This window comes from Lontra canadensis, unplaced genomic scaffold (assembly GCF_010015895.1).
Source record: "Lontra canadensis isolate GAN:19392208 unplaced genomic scaffold, GSC_riverotter_1.0 scaffold168, whole genome shotgun sequence".
Lineage (NCBI taxonomy): Eukaryota > Metazoa > Chordata > Mammalia > Carnivora > Mustelidae > Lontra > Lontra canadensis.
In genome coordinates, this window is record NW_022631162.1 from 2104035 (window position 1) to 2125084 (window position 21050).

Consider the following 21050-nt stretch of genomic DNA (forward strand, 5'->3'; position numbering starts at 1 on the left):
TCAGCTGCCTAGGGTCCCCATGAGCCCTGGAAGCCAGCAGGATCCAGAGGGGACCTGGGTCCCGTCTGGCCCTCCCGCCAACGTTCTCCCTGGGGTGGACGCTTCTCCTGTGGCCCTCAAGCCCAGAGACAGGACTTCTGGACTCTGGGCCAGAACTGTCCTGAGGCCTTTGTGACCACAGCCCTGGGGGTTGCCGTGGCGCCCGTGGGGCCTGGGCCAGGGGCCTCCTCCCCCTGACCCACCCACTGGGCCCCCTCAGCATCCGCACCTCCTCACCGAGCCGCGGGGCTGCCCTCACCGCGTCTCCAGCCCTGGCCTGCCGCCTGTTGCCGCCTCCCTGGAGCCCACCTCTGGCCTCTGCTCTCCCCTGGCGTTGTCCCCCCTGCCCTCTCCTCCTCGCTCCCCTGTTCTTCCCGTCCCCACCGCCTGACTCCTCAGTGCCCCCTGCCTTTTCTGCTTGCTCTTGGCTCCCTTCCAGCCAGCTGAGCTGGGTCAGCCGTATCTAAGGAGGACAATGGGGCGCGGGGGGAAGAAGGGGACTGTGACCCCTCACGAGCAGTACCCAAGCCCAAGACCTAAAAAGGGGTCTAAGACTAGGATGAGAAGAAAAATGAAGAGGAAAAAAAAGAAGGCTGAAATGGAAGAGCTGAAGAAGGAAGTGGTCCTGGTGAGACCCCCAGCCGCTCTCCTCAGCCCGGCAGCCCGTCCCCTCCTGCCCGGAGACCACACCCAGGCCAGGACCCCCCTCGGCCCCAGGTCACCACCCATCCCCCAATGACTCCCCTGTCCCCGCAGGAGGACCACAAGTTAACCTTGGAAGAGCTGAGCGCCAAGTACTCTGTGGACTTGACGATGGTGAGCAGGGCCACCGCTGAGGGAGGCGGAGCGACGCTGAGCCCCCCAACCCCCCCCCACCCCCGGGTAGCCCTGGAGCTGGAAGTCAGGAGCCTGAACTTCCAGGTCAATGTTGTTACCCTTCCCTCCTCCCAGCCAAGTTCCCCTCCCCCACACCTTCTCAGAAAGCCCAGCAGGGTACCCCCCAGAGTGCAGGGTCAGATGAGAGAAAGGAGAAGGGGGTGGGGCAGCACTTCTCCAGTCCTGGTTGTGGGGGTACCCCTCTCCGCTTTCATAAGTTCTCAAGACCCTAAAGAGCTTTCATGTATGTGAGTTACATCTGTCCATGGCTATCATCTTCAACATTAAAATTGAGAAAATTTAAAAATTCTTCCTAATTCATTTAAAAACAAGAGTAAATACATTATATATTAGTATAAATAATATTCGTATTACAAATAACAGTTTTCCCAAATAAAATTTTAGGGCTTTTGACATTTTTGCAAACCTCTTCAATGTCTAGCTTTTTCACAGAAGACAGCTGGATTCCCATATACGTTCAGGATTAAATCTGTCATGATACCTGTCGTGTAGCGTTGGGAACATTCCACCATACACTAGAAAGCAAGAGCGGAAAAAGGCGAACCACAATTTAGCACTGTTGTGAAAATCATCTGACCTTGTGGAGCCCCCAAAGGGGTCGAAGGGGTCTCGGAACCCCATGGGCTCCCAGGCCACACTTTGAGAACCACTGGATTAACAGTAAAACCACACATTCCGACTATGACCCTTAGTGCTGTTGCTACTGTTACCACTAATACCAGGACCACAAATAAAAACTTACAGGCCCTCAAAATATAAGTTCTTAGTTCTAGACTTTCTTCATCGGAGGGGCTTTGTCTGATAACCAGGGAGGCCCGCAGAAGGCTTGTCCTGTTTTCATTCAAGTTGTACTTTTTCAGGGGAAGCTGGGCGTGGCGGGTGGGGATGCAGTTTGTTTTCTAACCCTCCGGTGGCTTCTACCATTGCTTTCAGTTAGAGGGAAAGGCAGGCTCCCGGGGGAATCTGTGCCTCCGTGTGTTGGGTTGGTATCGGAACTTTCCCCCCACGTCTAAGTTAACGAGCCCCAGTGTGACTGTCCCCATGGTACTGACGTAAGCTATTGGACCCCGGCATCGTACCGGCTTGCGCGTGATCTCACGAACCGTGGACGGCTGCCTCTCGTGGGGTGCGCGCTGCACGAGGGTGAAAACCCTTCCCGCTCTGTCCTGCCACACTACCGACCCAAGACAGGGCTTCCAAAGTCTTGTGAATCCGTCCACCAACCGAAAATCCTCGCCGTGTAACCGTGCTAAATAAAGGAGAGCCGTTCTGTGCCGCAAGCTCTGGGAGACTTTCCAGGGCGATCTTTGGGGGCTTCACTGGGCTCTAGACGGCCCCCACCCCCGCGGGGGGCCCTAAATGGCACCTGTGAGTTTGGCGGCAGCCGCTGCTTGTTCCTTCCCTATTTCCTCTCCACACAGGGCCTTAGCCCAGGAAAGGCGCAGCAAATCTTGAAACGAGATGGACCCAATGCACTTACCCCTCCCCCAACCACTTCAGAATGGGTCAAATTCTGTAAACAGCTGTTCGGTGGCTTCTCCATCCTTCTGTGGATTGGGGCCATTCTCTGCTTCTTGGCCTACGGCATCCAGATACATTTCAATGAGGAGGCCACCGAGGACAACGTAAGTGTTTTCGGCTGCCCCGGCCAGCCCAGTCTCTGCTTGGCCCTGCCCTCTGCCGCTCAGTAGCCTTGCACTCCTCAAGGCCTCTGGCCCGAATCCTCTGTACTCCCAGGATTTTCCAAGGGAGGCCTTGGTCCCTCCTGGTTTCCCCCCACCTTTTACCTAGCAAGCTCCTGACTCAGTTCCCCGAGAGCCATGGTTCCACCTAGAAACATGCCCTGCTTTGATCATCTGTCTTCCGGACTGACCATCAAAGCGCTCCGCCGTCCCTTTCTCTTGCCAGAATTTTCATCTCTTTATCTCCTTTCTCCCAGGCTCCCTCCCTGGCCCTCCCCTTACCCCCCAGGCCATGAATAGTTTTCCTGGGTGTTTGTTGGATCCTGCTGGCCCTCACCCAAGCTCAGGGCTCTCCCTCAGCCCCTGGCTGTTACCCTTGCAAGTGGGTTTTCTTTTCTTTTTTTTTTTTTTTTTAAGATTTTATTTATTTACTTGACAGAGATCACAAGTAGGCAGAGAGGCAGGCAGAGGAGGGGAGGGGGGGGGAAGCAGGCTCCCCGCTGAGCAAGGAGCCTGATGCGGGGCTCGATCCCAGGACCCTGAGATCACGACCTGAGCCAAAGGCAGAGGCTTAACCCACTACAAGTGGATTTTCTGAGGGTGAAGAGGAAGGAAAAGACATCCTGATGAGCTCTTTGTTTCCCTGCCCCCAGCTGTACCTGGGCAGCGTCCTGGCTGTCGTGGTCATCATCACGGGTTGCTTCTCCTACTACCAGGAGGCCAAGAGCTCCAAGATCATGGAGTCCTTCAGAAAAATGGTGCCGCAGGTAGGCTTACTACGGAGGATCTAGTGAGAGGGGTGTAGAATGTGGCCAAACACACACTTTTGGAGTCCCCGGAAAATTACGCCCTACGATCCGTGAACTGATTGAGGATGGTGATGAGGGTGGGGGCCCCCAGGTTTTACTGGGTCAGACATTAAAAGCACCTGAGAAAGACTCGGCATCACCTATGAAGCAGTCTGGTCCGGCCAGCATAATCTGAATGGGAGGAACATAATCTGAAGCCCCAAAGGAGAACATTCTAGTAAAAGCCAGGGAGGTACAGAGGAGGCTGGAGAAGCTGGATTCTTCAAATGTTGATGACCTTAAAGACAAAGAATGGGGCCATCTGGGCAGCTCCGTCAGTCAAGCGTCTGACTCTCGATTTCAGCTCAGGTCAGGATCTCAGGGTCAAGCCCAGCCTTGGGCTCGGCACTGGGGGTGGCGTCTGCTTGGGATTCTCTCTAGCCCTCTCTCTCTGCACAGCCCCCCACCTCAAGCAAGTTCTCTCTCTCTGTGTTTAAAAAAAAAAAAAAAAAGACAACAGCTGTGAGAATGTTCCAGATTATAGGGGGTTAAAGGGGCATAACAACGAAATGCAACGCGAGACCGAATCCTGTTCTTCAGGAGAAAATAATGTGGCAAAGGACATACAGGGACCTGACGAGGCGAGGATACAGATAGGAGAGGACAGCACGGTGTCGAAGCGAAATCCACCGAAATCGACAACTGTGTTGTGGATATAAATATACTCGTTCTTGGGACGTGCACACTAAAGGACGCAGGATAGAAGCTCGGGACATATGTCACCTACCCTCAGATGGTGCAGGCAAAGAAGTGTTCACACACATGCGTATGTGCAGACAGTGACCAAAGGACAAAGCAAACGGGGTTCAATGTCAACAGGTGAATCTAGGTACGGGTTATACAGTATTCTTGGTACAATTTTTAAGCTCGCCACTTTTCTGAACGTTTAGATTATTTTCTACTAAGAAGGTACGTTTAAGCATCTGGAAATAATAGGACAGCAGAAGGATCTTTCTACGCACACAGCTGGAAACTTGGAAAGGAGCAGGCACCAGAATTTCCCGACAGCACCGTCATGTTCTAGTGTCACAGCCCAGGATCTCTTCCCTTCTGTGTCAACATGAATTAATTCCTCCCCTGCATGAGAGTTCAGGCAGGGGATGATGCTTTGGTAAAATAAAGTAGGATTTGGAGACCATTCATTAGCTTTGGCTGCCTAACAAGCCACCCAAACTTCGTGGCTCCAAAACAACAGACATAGCAGTTCCCGCACTTCTATGGGGGGGGGGGGCTCTTCTGATCTGGACTGGGCTGAGGGGTGCTGGACGGTCTCAGATGACCTCATGCCAGTGTCTGGGGATGGCTGGCTGAGACGGCTGTGACAGCTGGGGCCTTTCTCCTCCTGACCCTCTTCCTCCAGCAGCTAGCTCAGGCTTGATCGCGATGGTGGTAGAGGGGTTCCCAGTGACAACAGGGCAAGCCCCCACTTTTTAAGTCTCTGCTTGCCTTACGTTTCTAATGTCTTATGAGCCAAAGCCAGCCATGCAGCCCAGCCCAAGTGTAAGGATGGAGAGACAGACCCCCATCTCTTAGACAGATGGTCATCAGAGCCATCTGCAAGGACAGGGGTGGTAAAAATTTGCAATCTGCCAAAGAGACCTTCCAGGGTGATGTGGTGAGTGACCGCGTAAGGAAGGGCGACGGTGGAAGGAGACCAGGAACAGGAGTACAGGAGCGGGTACGGGGGAAGCAGAAAGCTTTGGAAATGACCCTGTGCCATCTTCCCACAGCAAGCTCTGGTGATTCGAGGCGGAGAGAAGATGCAGATCGATGTGGAGGACGTGGTGGTAGGAGATCTGGTAGAAGTCAAGGGCGGAGACCAAATCCCGGCGGACATCCGGCTCATCTATTCCCAAGGGTGTAAGGTGAGGGGATGCGGGAAGCTACGGGAGGGGCCAAGCCCTGTCCTGGGGCAGCCTCGGGTAGTGAGCTGGACTCCGTGAAAGGAAGCATGGTCAGAACCTCAAGGAGCTGCAGGAGCACATTTGAGGCTGGAGACAGTAGGTGCTGGTGTGTGTTTGTTTCTCCCTGAGTGCCAGGAATGGGACGCTGGTGGCAGACAAAGACATGTCGTCTTTGTAAAGGAATCTTTCTTCCCATGCTCACTCTTTCCGTCCCATCCTCCCGCCCCTCCCAGGTGGACAATTCGTCCTTGACGGGAGAGTCCGAGCCCCAGACCCGCTCCCCCGAGTTCACCCACGAGAACCCTCTGGAGACCCGCAACATCTGCTTCTTCTCCACCAACTGCGTGGAAGGTGAGCATCGCGTCGTAAGTAGCCTAGTTTCAGAAGCAGAGATTGAAACAAAGATTTCGAGAACTCCCCGTCTTCTAAACGAGTAGGTAGGTAACAGCTGGTGAACAGCCTAGGTCCTCCCATCACTCTGGTGAAGGGTCAAAGTCACCCTTTCCGCGTGGGCACCGTGATGACACTGAGTCGCTGTCTCGTAGGTTTTTCCGTGGATTCAATGAGCTCACACGTATACGATGCGTAGCGCAAAGCCTGACACGATGGAAGTGCGCTGTGACCGTCCTCTCGTATTATTCTGGCCAGTGAGTGGACTGGGCTCTAGAAGTTGAAAATAGCATGGGAGGGCAGAAAATTACCCAGCCCTGCAGGGGCAGTCTCCTTCTGAGAGGAGTCCCCACTTGTCACTGTTCCAGGGAGGTACTGGCATTGGAAATTAGAGTTCACCACAATTCCCCCTCACACTTTGGCTTTGCCCCGAAAATCTAAGGTACATTTGAGGGGGGAGGCAGTTCTGGCCAAGGTGGTAATGATGGGCTCAGTCTCTCACCAAACCCCCCCACACTTAAGGAGGCCAGCAAAGCTCTCTGAAACACACATGAAAGCCATTACTCACGCTTAAGAATAAATGTTTGGGTATCCAAGAAACAGCGTTTTTTTTTTTTTAATTCAATGCCTCACTCGTGTCAAATGTTACAGACGTGTCTGAGTCTCACGACACGACACAACAGACATTAGCTCTATTTTGCACGTGGAGAGCTCAAAGAAATGAAAGGCAGTATCCAAGAGCACAAGTCAGCAGGAGAGAGGAGACTCAAGGATTCTGGTGCGAGTCCGTCCCCCAAAGCCTGTGCTCCTTCCACAGACCCTTATGGGGTCTGTGAGCCCTCCGGTCATGAAGTTATTTATTTAAGTTAAAAATATCTTAAAAGATTTTTTTAAAAATACTTTAAAATAAAATAAAGCTGAAGAAGAATCCAAACAGAAAATAAAATATATATTGAAAAAAAATTTTTTTTTAATTTTGATCAGACAGAAAGAGGCAGGTTAGCAAGCTTCCTTCAAAAACACTAGATTTGCATTATTAAATTTTAGGGGAAAGTTTTGCTCACATTTGTCCTTCTTAAGCAGGTTTTTGGTCAGCAAAGTGTATTCAGGTAAGGGGAGGAAAGTGGGTGGTGACATCCCTCTCCAGAAATAAGGGTCTGGCCGGGATGGAGGGGGCCTTAGTCGAAGACCAGAAGGACATGAGATGTGGCCGAGGGCGCGGAGCCAGGTCGAAGGAGCTCCTGACTCTGAACCGGGGAACGTCTGTGCACTTTGCCAATGAGGAGCCACCTCTAACCTTTCTCCCAGACCCTCACCTCCTACTTTCATGGCCGATGGGGCTGCGGATACAGACGTCGTCTGTCTTTTTGTTCTCACGCATCTCCATGGGGCCGGACCTGTCTCCCTGGCCATATACAGGAGCACGGAGGCATCAGTCTGGCCTGGGGTACGGGAGGCCTGCCCGTGGCCTTGATTTTCCCTGGGCTGACACCCACCCATCCTGTCTCCAGACACGTGGGATTCGATAGTAGATCCTGCCTCTCTGCGCACAGGGAAACCCATGAAGGAGTAAAAAGGAAGAACTAGACCAAACCCTGGCACAAAATAGACCCAGGTAGTGGCATAGTCCAGCCCTGCCCCAAACCCCAAACCCTCTCAGCACCTCTCGGTTACCGTAGTGTCTTCGCCAAGCCTCCGTGAACGCCTCCGGAGGGCAGCCCTCCGGCGGGCAGCGGGGTGGGGAGCCCATCTGCAGAGGGCCTCGCGGCGGGGCCACTCTTCCCCAGAACCCCACCTGCCCCTCGTGGCCATCTGGGCGGGACCCCGCTCTCAGACTCCCACAGCAGGAGGCCACCCCAGAAACAGCGTTTGTGGGTGCTGTCGGAGTAGAAACCCCCAACCCAGTCCCACACGTGAAGAAAAGAAAGAGGCCAACACTGGCGTGCCTACGATGTGCCCATTCCCGTTCTAGGCTCCTTGAATAAGCTTTACTGTCCCCCCTGCTTCCTCCATGCCTCCATCCCCTTCTCAGAGCCGAGGCAGCCTGAGGGTCGGGCGTGCACGGAGGCCCAGGGCTCCCAGGGGCCTCGCTGAAAAGCTGAACTCCAGCCAGAGCCCTTGTGCTTCTAACATAAGTGATATTTCTAGGATACGTCACTTTTCTGGGTGATTCAGACCATGCCTTGGAAGGGTAGGAATTTCAGCCATTATTTTGATAAAGCAGGAAAAATGGTTTTGAGCCAAGAACCTTGTTTCAAGCCATGTAGGTGAGGGGCCAGCGTCCCGTGCAGGTAAAGCCAGACATGATATCCAGGTCCCCCTTCTGACTCAGGGCAGGGGGGCATTGGCGGAAGGAGAGGCCCCGAAGCCCAGCTGTTATGGCGTCTGCTCCCCGGCAGGGGTCAGGCTGGTTCCAGCAGGCGGAGCGGGGAGGGGCTCCGGCCCCAACGGCTCCCCAGCCTCCCTACTGTCACTGTTAGGGCAGGATAATTCTCCCCTGGAGGGGGTGTAAGGGGGCGCTCCCATCATTTGCAGGATGTGGAGCTGCACCCCTGCCCTCTACCCGCCCGCTGCCAGGAGCAGCCCCTCCCACCCCAGCTGTGACCGCAGAGAGGCCTCCAGGCATCGCCCAGAGTCCCTTGAGAAGCTGAGAACCTCTGGGACAGGGGAGAGCCAGATGCTGGGAGGGAGGACTCTAGCAGAAGGAGACCCTGATTCCTGGGGATCTAGAAACCATTCAGCTGCATTTTGTCCATTCAGGACAAAATAAGAAACGTACAGACAATAGAAGACATTTAGATGAAGGGTGATCAAGACCTTCTTGACGGGGAATGCCATGAGTCGATAAAATCAGAGAACTGTGAAATCTCAGAGATTTTTCGGACGGGGAGAACCTTACTTGTGTAAACTAAATACGGGGCGATAGAATACTAGACGCTCTCAGAGGGTCTAAGTGTCCACCTGGCTCTGGACCACGGACAGTGCTCTCCTCGTAGAAACAAGCCCGCAGCGCCCCCCGCCTCAGACCTCCCCCTCATTCCACAGGAACGGCTCGGGGCATTGTGATCGCGACGGGAGACTCCACGGTGATGGGCCGCATCGCCTCTCTGACGTCAGGCCTGGTGGTCGGCAAGACCCCCATCGCCATGGAGATCGAACATTTCATCCATCTGATCACAGCGGTGGCCGTCTTCCTTGGTGTCACTTTCTTCGGGCTCTCAATTATCTTGGGCTATGGCTGGCTGGAGGCTGTCATTTTTCTCATTGGCATCATTGTGGCCAATGTGCCCGAGGGGCTGCTGGCCACCGTCACGGTGAGTAGCTTAGGTGGAGGGGGGCCTCTGGGCAGACACGCCGCCCCAAGGGATGAAACCATGTATCTCTTCTGCTGTTGGATATTTCTAGTGCCGAGGACTCCTGATGTGCGCACACATGTCTGCCGCTTAGCGCCCACAGGACCCTGACTTCCTCCCACCCATATTTTCTAGTGCCTTCTCTTTCTTCTCCAGGAGTTGTGATACAGGAAGCATTTAGATTCTGAGTCACCAGCAGTGAGTTCCAGTCTGGGCTGTACAGTGAACTTGGTCAAATCACTGAATATCTCCAGGTGTCAGTTTGATTAATCATCAGTTTCTAGAGGAAGATTAACTCAGAATTATAGAATCTTATTGGAAAGGACTTCAAAGCCCATAGAAATCCAACCTTTCACCAAACTTGAATATCTTACATACAATCCATGGGAGATGATGAGTGTTTCTAGTCCTGGCAACGCCTCCCCTTTCGGTCTCCGCTCATTTCGCCACGGGCTTGCTCTAGCTGGATTTCATCGTGTTGAGCGGAAATATGACTTCCTGTTGGGTCCCAGTTTTCCCATCTGAAGAGACACAAAACAAGTCATTTTTCTCTCTTCCACAAATTACGCGTTTGACTGATGGGAGCCATCATGTGTCCTCAAACTCTCTGGTGGGAGGTGAAATCACCCCCTTTCCTCTCACCGCTCTTCACAGGAAAATGGTCTTCACACCCTTAGCTTACTGACCACTTGTTGGGGGGGTGCTCCCATTCATCAGTACAAATAGAAATGGATAATGAGATACTACAGTACGAGATAAAACAGAAATGAGAACACTACTCAGGGTGCAGTTGGTTGGCACCAAAACCTCGGGACTAGTGATAATATGTAAATAAATCATAACCCCACAATTGGAATTCTGTATTGATATAACCATAGCCCAAGAACTGATTAGTTTTTAAAACAAACCTGCTACACACACCTGACCTTCACTGAATTTATGGTCCATTTAATTAATGTCAACAAAAATGTCCCAGTTTATAAACGATCTCTCAAGTCCTTTCCAGTGTTGCAATATTCCTTCTCAGGTTTTTTTCTTTTTTTTTCTAATTATTGGTACCAGCCCTCTTAAGCCACAATGAAAGGTTAGCTATCGACGTGGTCCCTGGGAAGGAGGGACTGGAGAGAGGGGGGTGGCCTGAACTTGACTTGAACAGGGTTGCTGAGCCGCAAAGATGAAAGCGTCCTGGCGGGAAGCAGAATATTCCAGGAGATACGGTCGTCTTCTACGTTCACCTGGTGAAGGAAAATACCCTTTTTCCGAGCTCTGCCGTAAAGCACGAGCACAGTCCCTCTCCTGGTTTTCTTTACCGTGGCCTCAGGTGGAATTGCGAAATGGGTGGAAACAAAAGGGAAAGAAGTACCAAAAATTACAAAAGCGATACAAATGACCAGATTTCCAGAACGCAAAGTGGTGTGAGCAGCTGACCTCCTCGTCTCCGCTAATTCTCAGCCCTCTTTGTGGCCCCAGGTGTGTCTGACCCTGACAGCCAAGCGCATGGCGCGCAAGAACTGCCTGGTGAAGAACCTGGAAGCCGTGGAGACGCTGGGCTCCACGTCCACCATCTGCTCCGACAAGACGGGCACCCTCACCCAGAACCGCATGACCGTCGCCCACATGTGGTTCGACAAGACCATACACAAGGCCGACACCAGGGAGGAGCAGACCGGTGACTCGAGCGGCGTGGGGCGGCCAGCCGTGGAGGGGCCGGGGGTGGTGTGTGGGCCGAGGGAGCGCGGACACAGAGGACAACCGGGTCCTGAGCACGGACGAGGGATGTCCTGTCGAGCAGGAGGCGAGGAAGTCACCTGCTTCACACTCCCCGCCCCCCACCCCGCTCACCAGCCGCTGCTTTTCCCTAGGGAAAACATTCACCGCCAAGAGCTCTGTGACCTGGTTCATCCTGGCCCGGATCGCCGGCCTCTGCAACCGAGCCGACTTTAAGGCTCACCAGGAGAACCTTCCCATTGCTAAGGTATCAGGCCTGTGGGGGCAGCCGATGCCTTGGGGGCAGCCGACGCCTCGGGGTCTGGGTGTGCCCCGCCCTCTGCCCCAGAAATCTCTATCCTGGCGCTCAGGTATTGTCCCCAGGTCCTCCCCATCACCCCCCTCGCCCTGTGCGGTACCCCTCGCGCTCACTGTGCAAACCCCGTCCTGGCAGCGGGAGACGACGGGGGACGCCTCCGAGTCAGCCCTCCTCAAGTTCATCGAGCAGTCGTACAGCTCTGTGAAGGAGATGAGAGAGAAAAACCCCAAAGTGGCCGAGATCCCCTTTAATTCCACCAACAAGTACCAGGTACGGAGCCCATGCAGGTAGAATGGGGGCGGAGGCGGGCTCGCAGTTTGGGGAAGTGGGAGCTTTGCCTTCGCCTTGGGCCTCCCCTCTGAACAGTAGGATAGAGACAGTGGAGACCCGGTGTCCCCATCAAGAGGAAGGCTCAGCTCAGGAGAAAGGGACCAGCAGGTAAAGGGAGGAACAGGTGTAAAGGAAGAGACGTTTGATCCCCGATCCCCGGCCGAGCGTGGGGCTCCATCCCCAGTGGAGAGAGCCAGCAGGAAGTGTCCCGTGGGTAGGACAGGCTGGTTGGTGACAGTCGCAGTAGAGCCTCCTGCGGCCATGCAGTGCAGCCGTGGTGGCGTCTCTGGGGCTCCTGCAAGGTTTGCTCCTGTGGAACAACGCTGGGTTTGCAAGGCGCTCCCCGGAACACCTGACTGCATCCCACGCCTGTGATTCTAGCAGCTGGGTGATGGGGCGGGGCCCCAGCACCTTTGTGAAGCTCTGTCCCCAGGCAGAGTGGGGGGGCTCCGCTGCCCTCAGAGCCCACCCGCGATGGCAGGGCCCAGCTGGGTGAGCTCGGCCAGCTGGGCCCTGCCATCGCGGGTGGGCTCTGAGGGCAGCGAGGGCAGCGGAGCCGCCCCACTCTGCCAGGCCATCCCAGCCCTGCGTCACCTGCAGGCTCCGTGTCTTCCTCACTCTCAGATTGAAATGAAAGGCAGGGTCTCTGTTCTGATAGTCCCAGATTCTCCCATCTTTTTATCTGTAATCTCTATCAAGCTCTGATTTTTTTGTGACCAAGTTACTGGCTTATACGTAAGTCTTGCTGCCTCCTCCAATAATCCCCAGTAAATAGGGAACAAATACGTATTAAGCACTCAGGAAATCAAGCTTTTTAAACCTCTTAACAGCTTTCTGGTTAAACAAGTTAAGATTTTCCCTCTTAACTGCTTAGGCATATTTTGAATATAACAGAATTATAGGAAATATTTGAAGGTTTTTAATGGGACGGCTTTAACAGCAGTTTACCCACAGGCTTCCCACCTTGGTTATCCTCTGGGGCGGTGTGGTCCGGCCCCCTCTCCCCCCCTGTCCTTTCAAGATGCCGGTTTGCTGACCCAACAGCCTTCATACCGAGAAGCTCCTGGCTGGGAAGAGGAACTCCATCACAGTTCCTGCTCACAGATCAGAGATCAAGGGAAAATGCAAAACCGAAATGCATCTCATTCCTCTCTCCTCCTGGCCTGTGGTGTCCTCCAATTCACTGTGAATCTGGCCTTCCCTGCTCCCAGCCCACCACGCCAACCCCAGCCCCAACCCCAACCCCACCGCGAGCCCCTGGGACTTCTCACGCCGCTGGGAGAGTGGCAGAGGGTTGACGATGACAAGCCTATTTCTGGATTGTGCTTTGTGGTTTTCAAAGTACTTTTTTACAGATAATCTGACCCCCAAACGGCACGGATGTTTCTCACTCAAACACGAACGTTTCTCAATAAGCACAGTTACAGTACTGTCCATGAACTTTCTCTTCCTGGTGATTTTCCTAACATCTTCTTTTCTCAAGCTCATTTTGCTCTGAGAACACAGCCTGTAATACCTAGTACATACAGAATATGTGTTAAGGTTTTGGGTCGACAGCGAGCTATGTTAGCAGTTAGGTTTGGCAGAGCCCAAAGGTCTTCGTGGGTGTTTGACTGTACTGTGTCTCCTAAAAACCCAGTGAAGTCAGCAGCACAGACTCTTTTGCATCGTATCAAAGGACGAAGGTTTTGAGAGGTTCAGTGGATTGACCTGAGATCACAAAGCATCCCGGCTGGGGGGACGCAGGCCTGTGGCCCCCACGTTCTCTCCCCTGTCTCCCCTGCTGCCTCTGCCGGGACCACACTTGTGCTTTCCAGAAGTGAGAACCCTGCTTGTGCCCTGAGCTCCGGCAGAGATAGCAGAGATCTGTGTGCAAATAACAGCGGGTTGGATCCCCGGGCAGGAGGAGGGCTGGGCTCGACCCTGAGTTGGACTTGACCGGAGGGAGGGCGCTGCACTGGAGGTAGGGCACAAAGGAAACAGGGAGGGGCATGTGGACCGAGGAGCCTAGTGTTGTACCCTCAAAAACTTTGCCCCTGCTTTTCTGCCCCAACCCTTGCTCCCCCTCCTGCTGCAAGGAGTCTCCCTCTCTCGCCCCCAGGTGTCCATCCACCTGCAGGACGACAGCATCCAGCCCCACGTGCTGATGATGAAGGGGGCCCCGGAGAGGATCTTAGAGTTTTGCTCTTCTTACCTTCTGAAGGGGGTGGAGTACCCCATGGACGACGAGATGAGGAGAGACTTCCAGAACACCTACCTGGAACTAGGAGGCCTGGGGGAACGTGTGCTGGGTAAGGTGCTGTGCAAGATAACATCCAAATGGTTACTTGTGGGGTGAAATATCGAAAATGTTGGGGTGAGCGAGACAGGGATGCAGGCTCTGCTGAATGACTACTGGTCCCTCTGTCTCTCCCCAGGGTTCTGCTTCTTGACTCTGCCTAGCACTTTCTCCAAGGGATTCAAGTTTAATACAGATGAAATCAATTTTCCCATGGATAACCTTTGTTTTGTGGGGCTCATATCCATGATTGACCCTCCCCGAGCTGCAGTGCCTGACGCTGTGGGCAAGTGTCGTAGTGCAGGGATTAAGGTAAACTCCTGACCACGTCCCGTGTCCCACGTCGGTGAAGTCCCCCAACCTGTCACAGCCCGGAGCAACCATAGAAAGCTTGCCTAGAATAGGTTCTTTGTAATCTTGGTTTAACAGAATTGATGTCTGTTTCCTTGAGCTTATGATTCTTCGTCATAACAGAGAACCTAATAGGAAATAGTGAGTTTCTTCTGTAGTCAGAATCCTGTCTTGCCTCGAACATTAAGATCACCGGGGGTCCTTTAAAATCTGATGCCTAGCCCTTCCCCCCAACCCAGAGTCTCCCTCGGTAGGGCGTACGACTCTTGATCTCAGAGTTGTGAGTTCAAGCCCCACGTGGGGTGTAGAGATTACTTTAATTAATTAATTAATTAATTTAACTTAAAAAACATCTGATGCTTAGCCCATATCGCAGACCCATTAAATAGGAAATTCTCAGGGCAGGCATCTGCATGCTTCAAGCTTTTTTTTAAAGCTTTTTATGTATTGATTATTCATTTGAGAGAGAGAGAGAGAGCACAAGCAGGGGGAGCAGCAGAGGGAGAGGGAGAAACAGACTCCCCGCTGAGCAGGGAGCCCACTGTGGAGATCATGACCTGAGCGGAAGGCAGAGACACTTAACCCACTGAGCCACCCAGGCGCCCCGTCTCATAAAACTTTCTTAGAGATGTCACTAGGCAGGTAAGTTTGAGAATCGGTGTCCCAGGGTTGCGCACGTGACTCATCTAGGGGTTTTGTCGCAAGACAAAATCTCGATTCTGCGGGTCTAAGACACCCTGAGATCCTACGTTTGTAACCAGCTCCCAGGTGACGTCCTGCTGCCGGTCTGCAGGCCACAGCAGGAGCAGCAAAAGGCTAGAAGTGTCGGGGAAAGGTGGTGCTGGGAGGGGCCTGGGGGCTGGAGTGGGTGCCAGAGAGGCTGAGCCGTGGACAGCCGGGCCCTCAGGGCACCTGCCTCGTGGTGGACAGCTGCGCTTACAGGTACGGGTCAGGCGTAAACGCGAGAAACCGAAACAATCAGTCTGGGAGTGAAACAGCTGCAGAACACCCGCCCAGGGGTGAGAACCCTAACTTGGCCGGGAGGGGAGAAGGGCTCAGACTTCACAGGATTCCTCTTGCTCTGAGACGTTCTGCAGCCCGGTTCCAGGTCACAATCTGAGACTCCCCTACGTCCTCCCAGGTCAGAGACTGACGCCTTTCCTGCTTCGGCCTGATATTCTGGATCTCAGACCTGGGGTCTCGAGAGCAGGTGGGGGGTGGGGGGCGCTGGAGGTATTTAGGGAGAAAGAGGGACTGTCGGTTAGAGCTGGTTTGCCTGGGGGCCGCTGGGCCATGCCAAGTTCAATGACTGGTCGCTGGAGTGAGAACCGAGGGACGGACGTAGGAGCCGCGTGGAGTGGGGTCTCTAACCACCACGCGCTGTTGGGGCGGCCGGCTCGCTGGAGCAGCAGCTCCGACACAGCCCATCCGCACAGAGCAGCCCATGTCCCGACCTCCCCCGGCCGCCTCGTGGGCGCCAGCTGGGGAAAGGCCCACCCGGGTTCTCTGAGCCTTGAGGTGGCCGTTGGAACGGGGAATCACACTGGGGGTATGAAACGCATGTCCTCTGGGGATCCGAGGGTCTCTTAGAGCAAGATGGAGAGACTTGCAAAGGCAGCCGAGGCAGGGAGGCCCGAATGGGGCCAAGGGCTGATCTAGCCTGAGTGTTGTCCCCGCGGCCAGCGAGCCGGAGGCCCACCGCTGAAACAGGAGGCCCTGGGGCTGTCTGGGCCAGTCCGTGTCCTGGGCACAGGCTTACAGTTCACGTGACCGCTTCTCACTTCTCCTGGACCCGAAGCGGGCACAACTTGGGCAGACTCGGTGAGAAATTCTGAATCGGCCCCCTTTCCCTGTAGGGGCGTGTAAGACAGACACACGATGCCGTCCCTAGAGGAGGACAAATGTAATAGACCTACGGCGGGTTGTCACACAGGGTAGACTGTCCCAGGGTTGGTTCCAAAATGGCCTTGGTGCAGAGCCAAGCCGAGAGCTCTGGGGTCACAGGACAGCAAAGTCTTACAAGGACATGATGGCAGGGCCAGGGCTTCCCACGTAGGGCCACATGCTCGGACCCTTGGAATAAGTGTAATTTAAAAATGAATAAAAGTATCCCTTATATTTGCCGCTCACTGAGGCTGTCGGCGCCGTGAAGGTATCCGGCCTCACAGTGAACCTGGCCGCCTCCAAGGACGGCAGGCAGGCCGCCAGGCCTACAGCCGTGTCACCAATACCAGACTCTGCCTCTCAGACGGGCCCGATGTGGACAAAGAAGGGACAAGGGGAACAGAGGGCAGCTCGCAAGACTACGTGGGAACAGCAGAGCCACGGTCAGCTCCCACGAGCTGGAGAGGATGTCCCTTAAGTCCCTGACGGGTCCCAGAAACTGTGAAATGTCCTTTACCTCAAAGGGAACCATTCTCAGCAGGACTCGTGTCCTGAGAACTCAGTCTTGGGGAGACCGACCTGGTGTTTTTCTTTCTCCAGCCTGGCCCGGAGGTGGACCTGCTGGAAACTAGTACGGAACAGTCCCTTTGAGTGGTCAGATGGGGCAGGTGCGGTGTGGGGCGGCCGGGAGGACAGCGCACCTGCCCCAAGTCCCCAGTCACCACGGAGAAGCCCCTGGGAGGCTCTCCGGGTGCGGGGAGCCTGAAGGGCGTCTCATAGCAAACGTCGAAAGCTCTCACGCAGTTACCTCACGAGGCCGCGTTGGTGAGATCCGGACACTCGCCATCTGTAGTGCGGGTACAGCCGTCTGTCCGGCATGCCTGGGGCCACACAGACGTCCGCGTCACCACCTTCCTTCAGCAAGCCCGGCCTGGAGTCCCACTGCTCTCAAGCCAGCTCACAGTGAGACGGGCTCTGGGAAAAACTCCCTACAGGCTTGTTTCCATGCTCTGAAAGCAAACAGATGGACCTTTCCAGAACTTTCCCAGGACAATTCAGTCACAGCCACACAGCTGCCTTTCCCTCCATCGGAGCCGGGAAGGCTGTGCTCCCTGAGGGCCTTCGGGAGCCTGGGCCGGGATTCTTGAGAAGCACTCGTTCATTCCTGCCTCTGACCGCGGTTTGTGGACCGCGGGCTACAGCCAGGCTCCACGACAGAGCAAAGCTTCACAGGCAGCCCGGACCCGGCCCATTCTGGCCGAGCGCTCCACCGGTGGACAGAGACAAGCCCGCCCCACGTGGAGCAGGAGGAGGGCTGACAGAGGGAACAGAGTGCCAGCACAGCCCGGAGCCAGGCCCCTGAGCTTTGGGGAGCCAGGGCTGGGGCTGGTCCGGACATCTGCAAAAGGGCTGGAACCCAGGGGAGACCCCAGGGAAGCAAGACGAAGAGGGTCAGAGCGTGCCTGGGCCTGGGGGATGCTTTGGCAGGCAGACGGGCTATCCCAAACGCCTCTTTATTACCATGTGTTTTACGTGTAGGTATTTGCCTTTTCAGCTTAAAGAAACAGGATAGCCCTGGAATGATTCAGGGAAATTCCGAATATAGTAATATACCCAAATCCCCAGTTTATGCCTGGGAAACCTAGAACCCGAACTGTTCTGTGTGTGATGGTCTGGTGGTCCCGACCCAGTCCCAGGGGGCAAAGCCACCACAGCAGAAGTCCTTGGGGATGAACTATGAATGGCCCCTTGGCATGAAGGCGGTGATCTGTTAGGTCCTGGAGAGAAAGGTTAAGAGTCCAGGACCCCCTGAAGATGACTCAGCTCCCCACCTTCCCCTCCTGACCCAGGTGATCATGGTGACCGGAGATCACCCCATCACAGCCAAGGCCATCGCCAAAGGTGTGGGCATCATATCAGAAGGCAACGAGACTGCGGAGGACATGGCGGCCCGGCTCCAGGTCCCTGTCAGCCAGATCAACTCCAGGTGGGGCCCCTAGAGAACTCAGATCCGCCGTGTCTGCCTCCTATATCCTCAGCCACCCCATGCCGACCCCACTCCCAACAGTTCCTGGAGGTTCCTGCGGTCGGTAGGACGTGTAGGGTTTATTCAATGCAAAATAAGACATAATAGGAAAAGGACCAAGTGACTACGTCGTGGGTTTTCAGAGGAAGTAGACGGAAGGGCGTAGAGCCAAGGGGAAGCAGGGAGGGGTGCGGCGTGTCTGTCCGGGGACGGTGGGCCACTGGGGACAAGCGAGGAGCCGGACAAAAGCAGAAACAGGCGGTCACGGCGGAGGCTGGACCGAAGCACAAGGACTCCTCTGAGCGCTCTGCACGGGCTTTTGAACTCCTTCCCTCAGGGAAGCCAAGGCCATCGTGGTGCACGGCGCCGACCTGAAGGCCATGACGTCACAGCAGCTGGACCAGGTCCTCAAGAACCACACGGAGATCGTGTTCGCGCGGACATCGCCGCAGCAGAAGCTCATCATCGTGGAGGGCTGCCAGCGGCAGGTGAGCGGGACGGGGCGCCCTGGGGCGCCTGGCCCAGCCCTGCCCCCAAACTCCTCAGGCTGGTTGGGGGAGTCCAAGGAGCAACCTGTCCTGAGATGGGCGTCCTTTGGGGTCCTGAGAGGTTTCTCGTCTCGGGAGGAGCAGGAGACAGAAGGGCCGAAAAACAAGGGATGATGGGATCAGAGTGACCTCTGGGACGTGTCTCGCTCTACCTCAGGGATAACATCTCTTGTTCTGGGCCTCGTGCAGGGGGCCATCGTGGCAGTGACCGGGGACGGCGTGAACGACTCCCCCGCGCTGAAGAAGGCGGACATCGGCATCGCCATGGGCATCACGGGCTCCGACGTGTCCAAGCAGGCCGCCGACATGATCCTGCTGGACGACAACTTTGCCTCCATCGTCACGGGCGTGGAGGAGGGTGAGGGGTCAGGGTGCCCATCAACTCAGGTGACAGTTGGGCGGGAGCTGGTGTCCCTTTGCTCATCATTCCACCTCCATAGTCCTGTACAGACAGAACAGTCGGTGTAAGAGAAAATTCCATCAGTTAGACTTGGCCGTGGTTGGACGTCACTCTCGGGGGCCTTTCTGTATGAGGCCGAAGGCACAGGCAGACTGAAGTCCCGGTCTCACGGGGACTCTGGTCTCACGGAGTGTCCTCTGTCCCCTCACACACATTCCAGCAGGTCTGCCCCAGGTTCTGAGACGTAGCTGTTCTCTGGGACGACTCTGTCCGCCACCATCGCGGGGGCCCTGGGAACCGGTGGCCTGAATGACGCTGAGGCAGTGAGGTCAGCCGGAGCCCGATCTGGGGCTCGTGCTGAGCGCCCCCTTTCCCAGAAACTTCTGCAGACCACACCCACCGGCGAGCGGGACAGCCCCCGAGTCCTGCTTCCCGGACTCCCCGCTTCCTGCCTGCGCCCATCTTACTGAGACCTACGACAAACCACATAAGAGAAACAGCTGCACCATTTTTCTGAGACCTAGTGAGATCCCAACGCTCCGTAGGGTTCCACTCGGTTCCGCACATGTTTGGAGCACCAGCCGCGTACCAGGCTCTATTCTAGACGCTGGGGTGCGATGTGCGAGATAAGACACAAATCCCTGCCCTCATGCTCCTTCGTTTCTGGTGCAGCAGGACAGACAGACAGGGAACCGCACTGTGTATTACAAGGACATAAGGACAACGGGGCTGGGCTTATGGTTCTTGAAAGGGCCGTCAGGGATCGACGCAAGCCATCTTGCAAGGCAGGGGGATTGAGGCTTGGGGAGCGAGAGGGGCCCCACGTCACAAGCTGTTGGGGCAGAAAACAGGATTGGAACCCAAGTCTGGACTTTTTCCACCTCGGCCTTGAACTTCTAGGGGCCTCAATGCTGCTGTTCTCGGACATCTCTGCGAATCAGCCCGTCCCGGCCCTGCCTCCCTCTCGGGGATCAGGCACTATTAGCCCCACTGATCCGAGGACAAGGAGGCGCAGGCCTGACGGGCTAAGGAGTGTGGCTCCAAGGAGGAATCCTGTAATTCAGGAGCAAAGCTGGGAACGAGACCCGGTTGAGGTCTAGGAACTCCAGACACTTGCAGGGGCTGTGACGCCACTTTGTAGCATTCTCTGTCCAGGGGCTGGCATGCGGGTGGTGTCCTCTCGGCGCCGCTCACAGACGGGGCGCTTTCCTCCCCCAGGCCGCCTCATCTTCGACAACCTGAAGAAGTCCATCGCCTACACCCTGACCAGCAACATCCCTGAGATCACGCCCTTTCTGCTCTTCATCATCCTCAGCATCCCCCTGCCGCTGGGCACCGTGACCATCCTCTGCATCGACCTGGGCACCGACATGGTGAGGCCCAAACCGGGAGCCGGCTCACAGTGCCACCCGGGGAACCGGGGAGCAGAAGAAGGCTGTGTCCGGGGGGAGGGACAGAGCTCGCGTGAGTCACTCCTGTGTTTCCTTCTGAACTTTGTGCCCCTCGTCACACCCACCCTCCGTCCTCCAGGTCCCGGCCATCTCCTTGGCTTACGAGTCCCCCGAAAGTGACATCATGAAGAGGGCCCCCCGGAATCCAAAGACTGACAACCTGGTGAACAATCGCCTCATCGGCATGGCCTACGGGCAGATTGGTGCGGCCCGAGGCATGAGGGGCTGCGGCGGTGGGGGGCGGCCGCACCTGCCGGGGCCACGGGCGTCAGGGAGATGCTCTCATGACAGCAAACTGGGTGCTGGGCCCTGGGGACACAAAGCCACTGCTGTCTGATGTGCCCTTGACTTGAGAGCCCAGCCGAGAAGGAACAGACATACATAGACCGATGGCGTCTTTCCCAGGGTCGAGAGAGGAGCACGCGCAAAACGTGCGCAGAACAGAGCAGGGGCTCAGGGGCCAGGACGACAGTCGGGGAGGCGGGTGGGCGGAGCAGGACTCGTGCCTGGTACTGGAAGGTCGTAGAGGCACCGTGAGCCAGAGGGGGACCTCACACGCCTGCTTGTGGAAGAGCGAATGACCAGTCTGGGGGAGCCTGGGCTCGTGAGAAAGGCGCAGTAGGGGTGAGGCTGTGGCTACAGG

The 21050-nt window shown here is 55.5% G+C and overlaps 1 protein-coding gene across 1 annotated transcript in view; it reads left to right on the plus strand.

Annotated features, from left to right (window-relative positions):
• The first annotated feature begins 468 nt into the window (after positions 1-468).
• Positions 469-21050, plus strand: part of LOC116859902 (sodium/potassium-transporting ATPase subunit alpha-4) — a 28085-nt gene continuing 7503 nt past the window's right edge. The window contains exons 1-17 of the mRNA XM_032845612.1: positions 469-667; positions 796-855; positions 2358-2561; positions 3272-3385; positions 5197-5331; positions 5604-5721; positions 8806-9074; positions 10584-10782; positions 10976-11088; positions 11275-11409; positions 13571-13760; positions 13887-14059; positions 17833-17969; positions 18346-18496; positions 18746-18914; positions 20175-20329; positions 20487-20610. Coding sequence (XP_032701503.1) covers positions 515-667; positions 796-855; positions 2358-2561; positions 3272-3385; positions 5197-5331; positions 5604-5721; positions 8806-9074; positions 10584-10782; positions 10976-11088; positions 11275-11409; positions 13571-13760; positions 13887-14059; positions 17833-17969; positions 18346-18496; positions 18746-18914; positions 20175-20329; positions 20487-20610 — 2599 coding nt within the window. The 5' untranslated portion in view covers positions 469-514. The remainder of the gene's footprint in view (positions 668-795; positions 856-2357; positions 2562-3271; positions 3386-5196; positions 5332-5603; positions 5722-8805; positions 9075-10583; positions 10783-10975; positions 11089-11274; positions 11410-13570; positions 13761-13886; positions 14060-17832; positions 17970-18345; positions 18497-18745; positions 18915-20174; positions 20330-20486; positions 20611-21050) is intronic.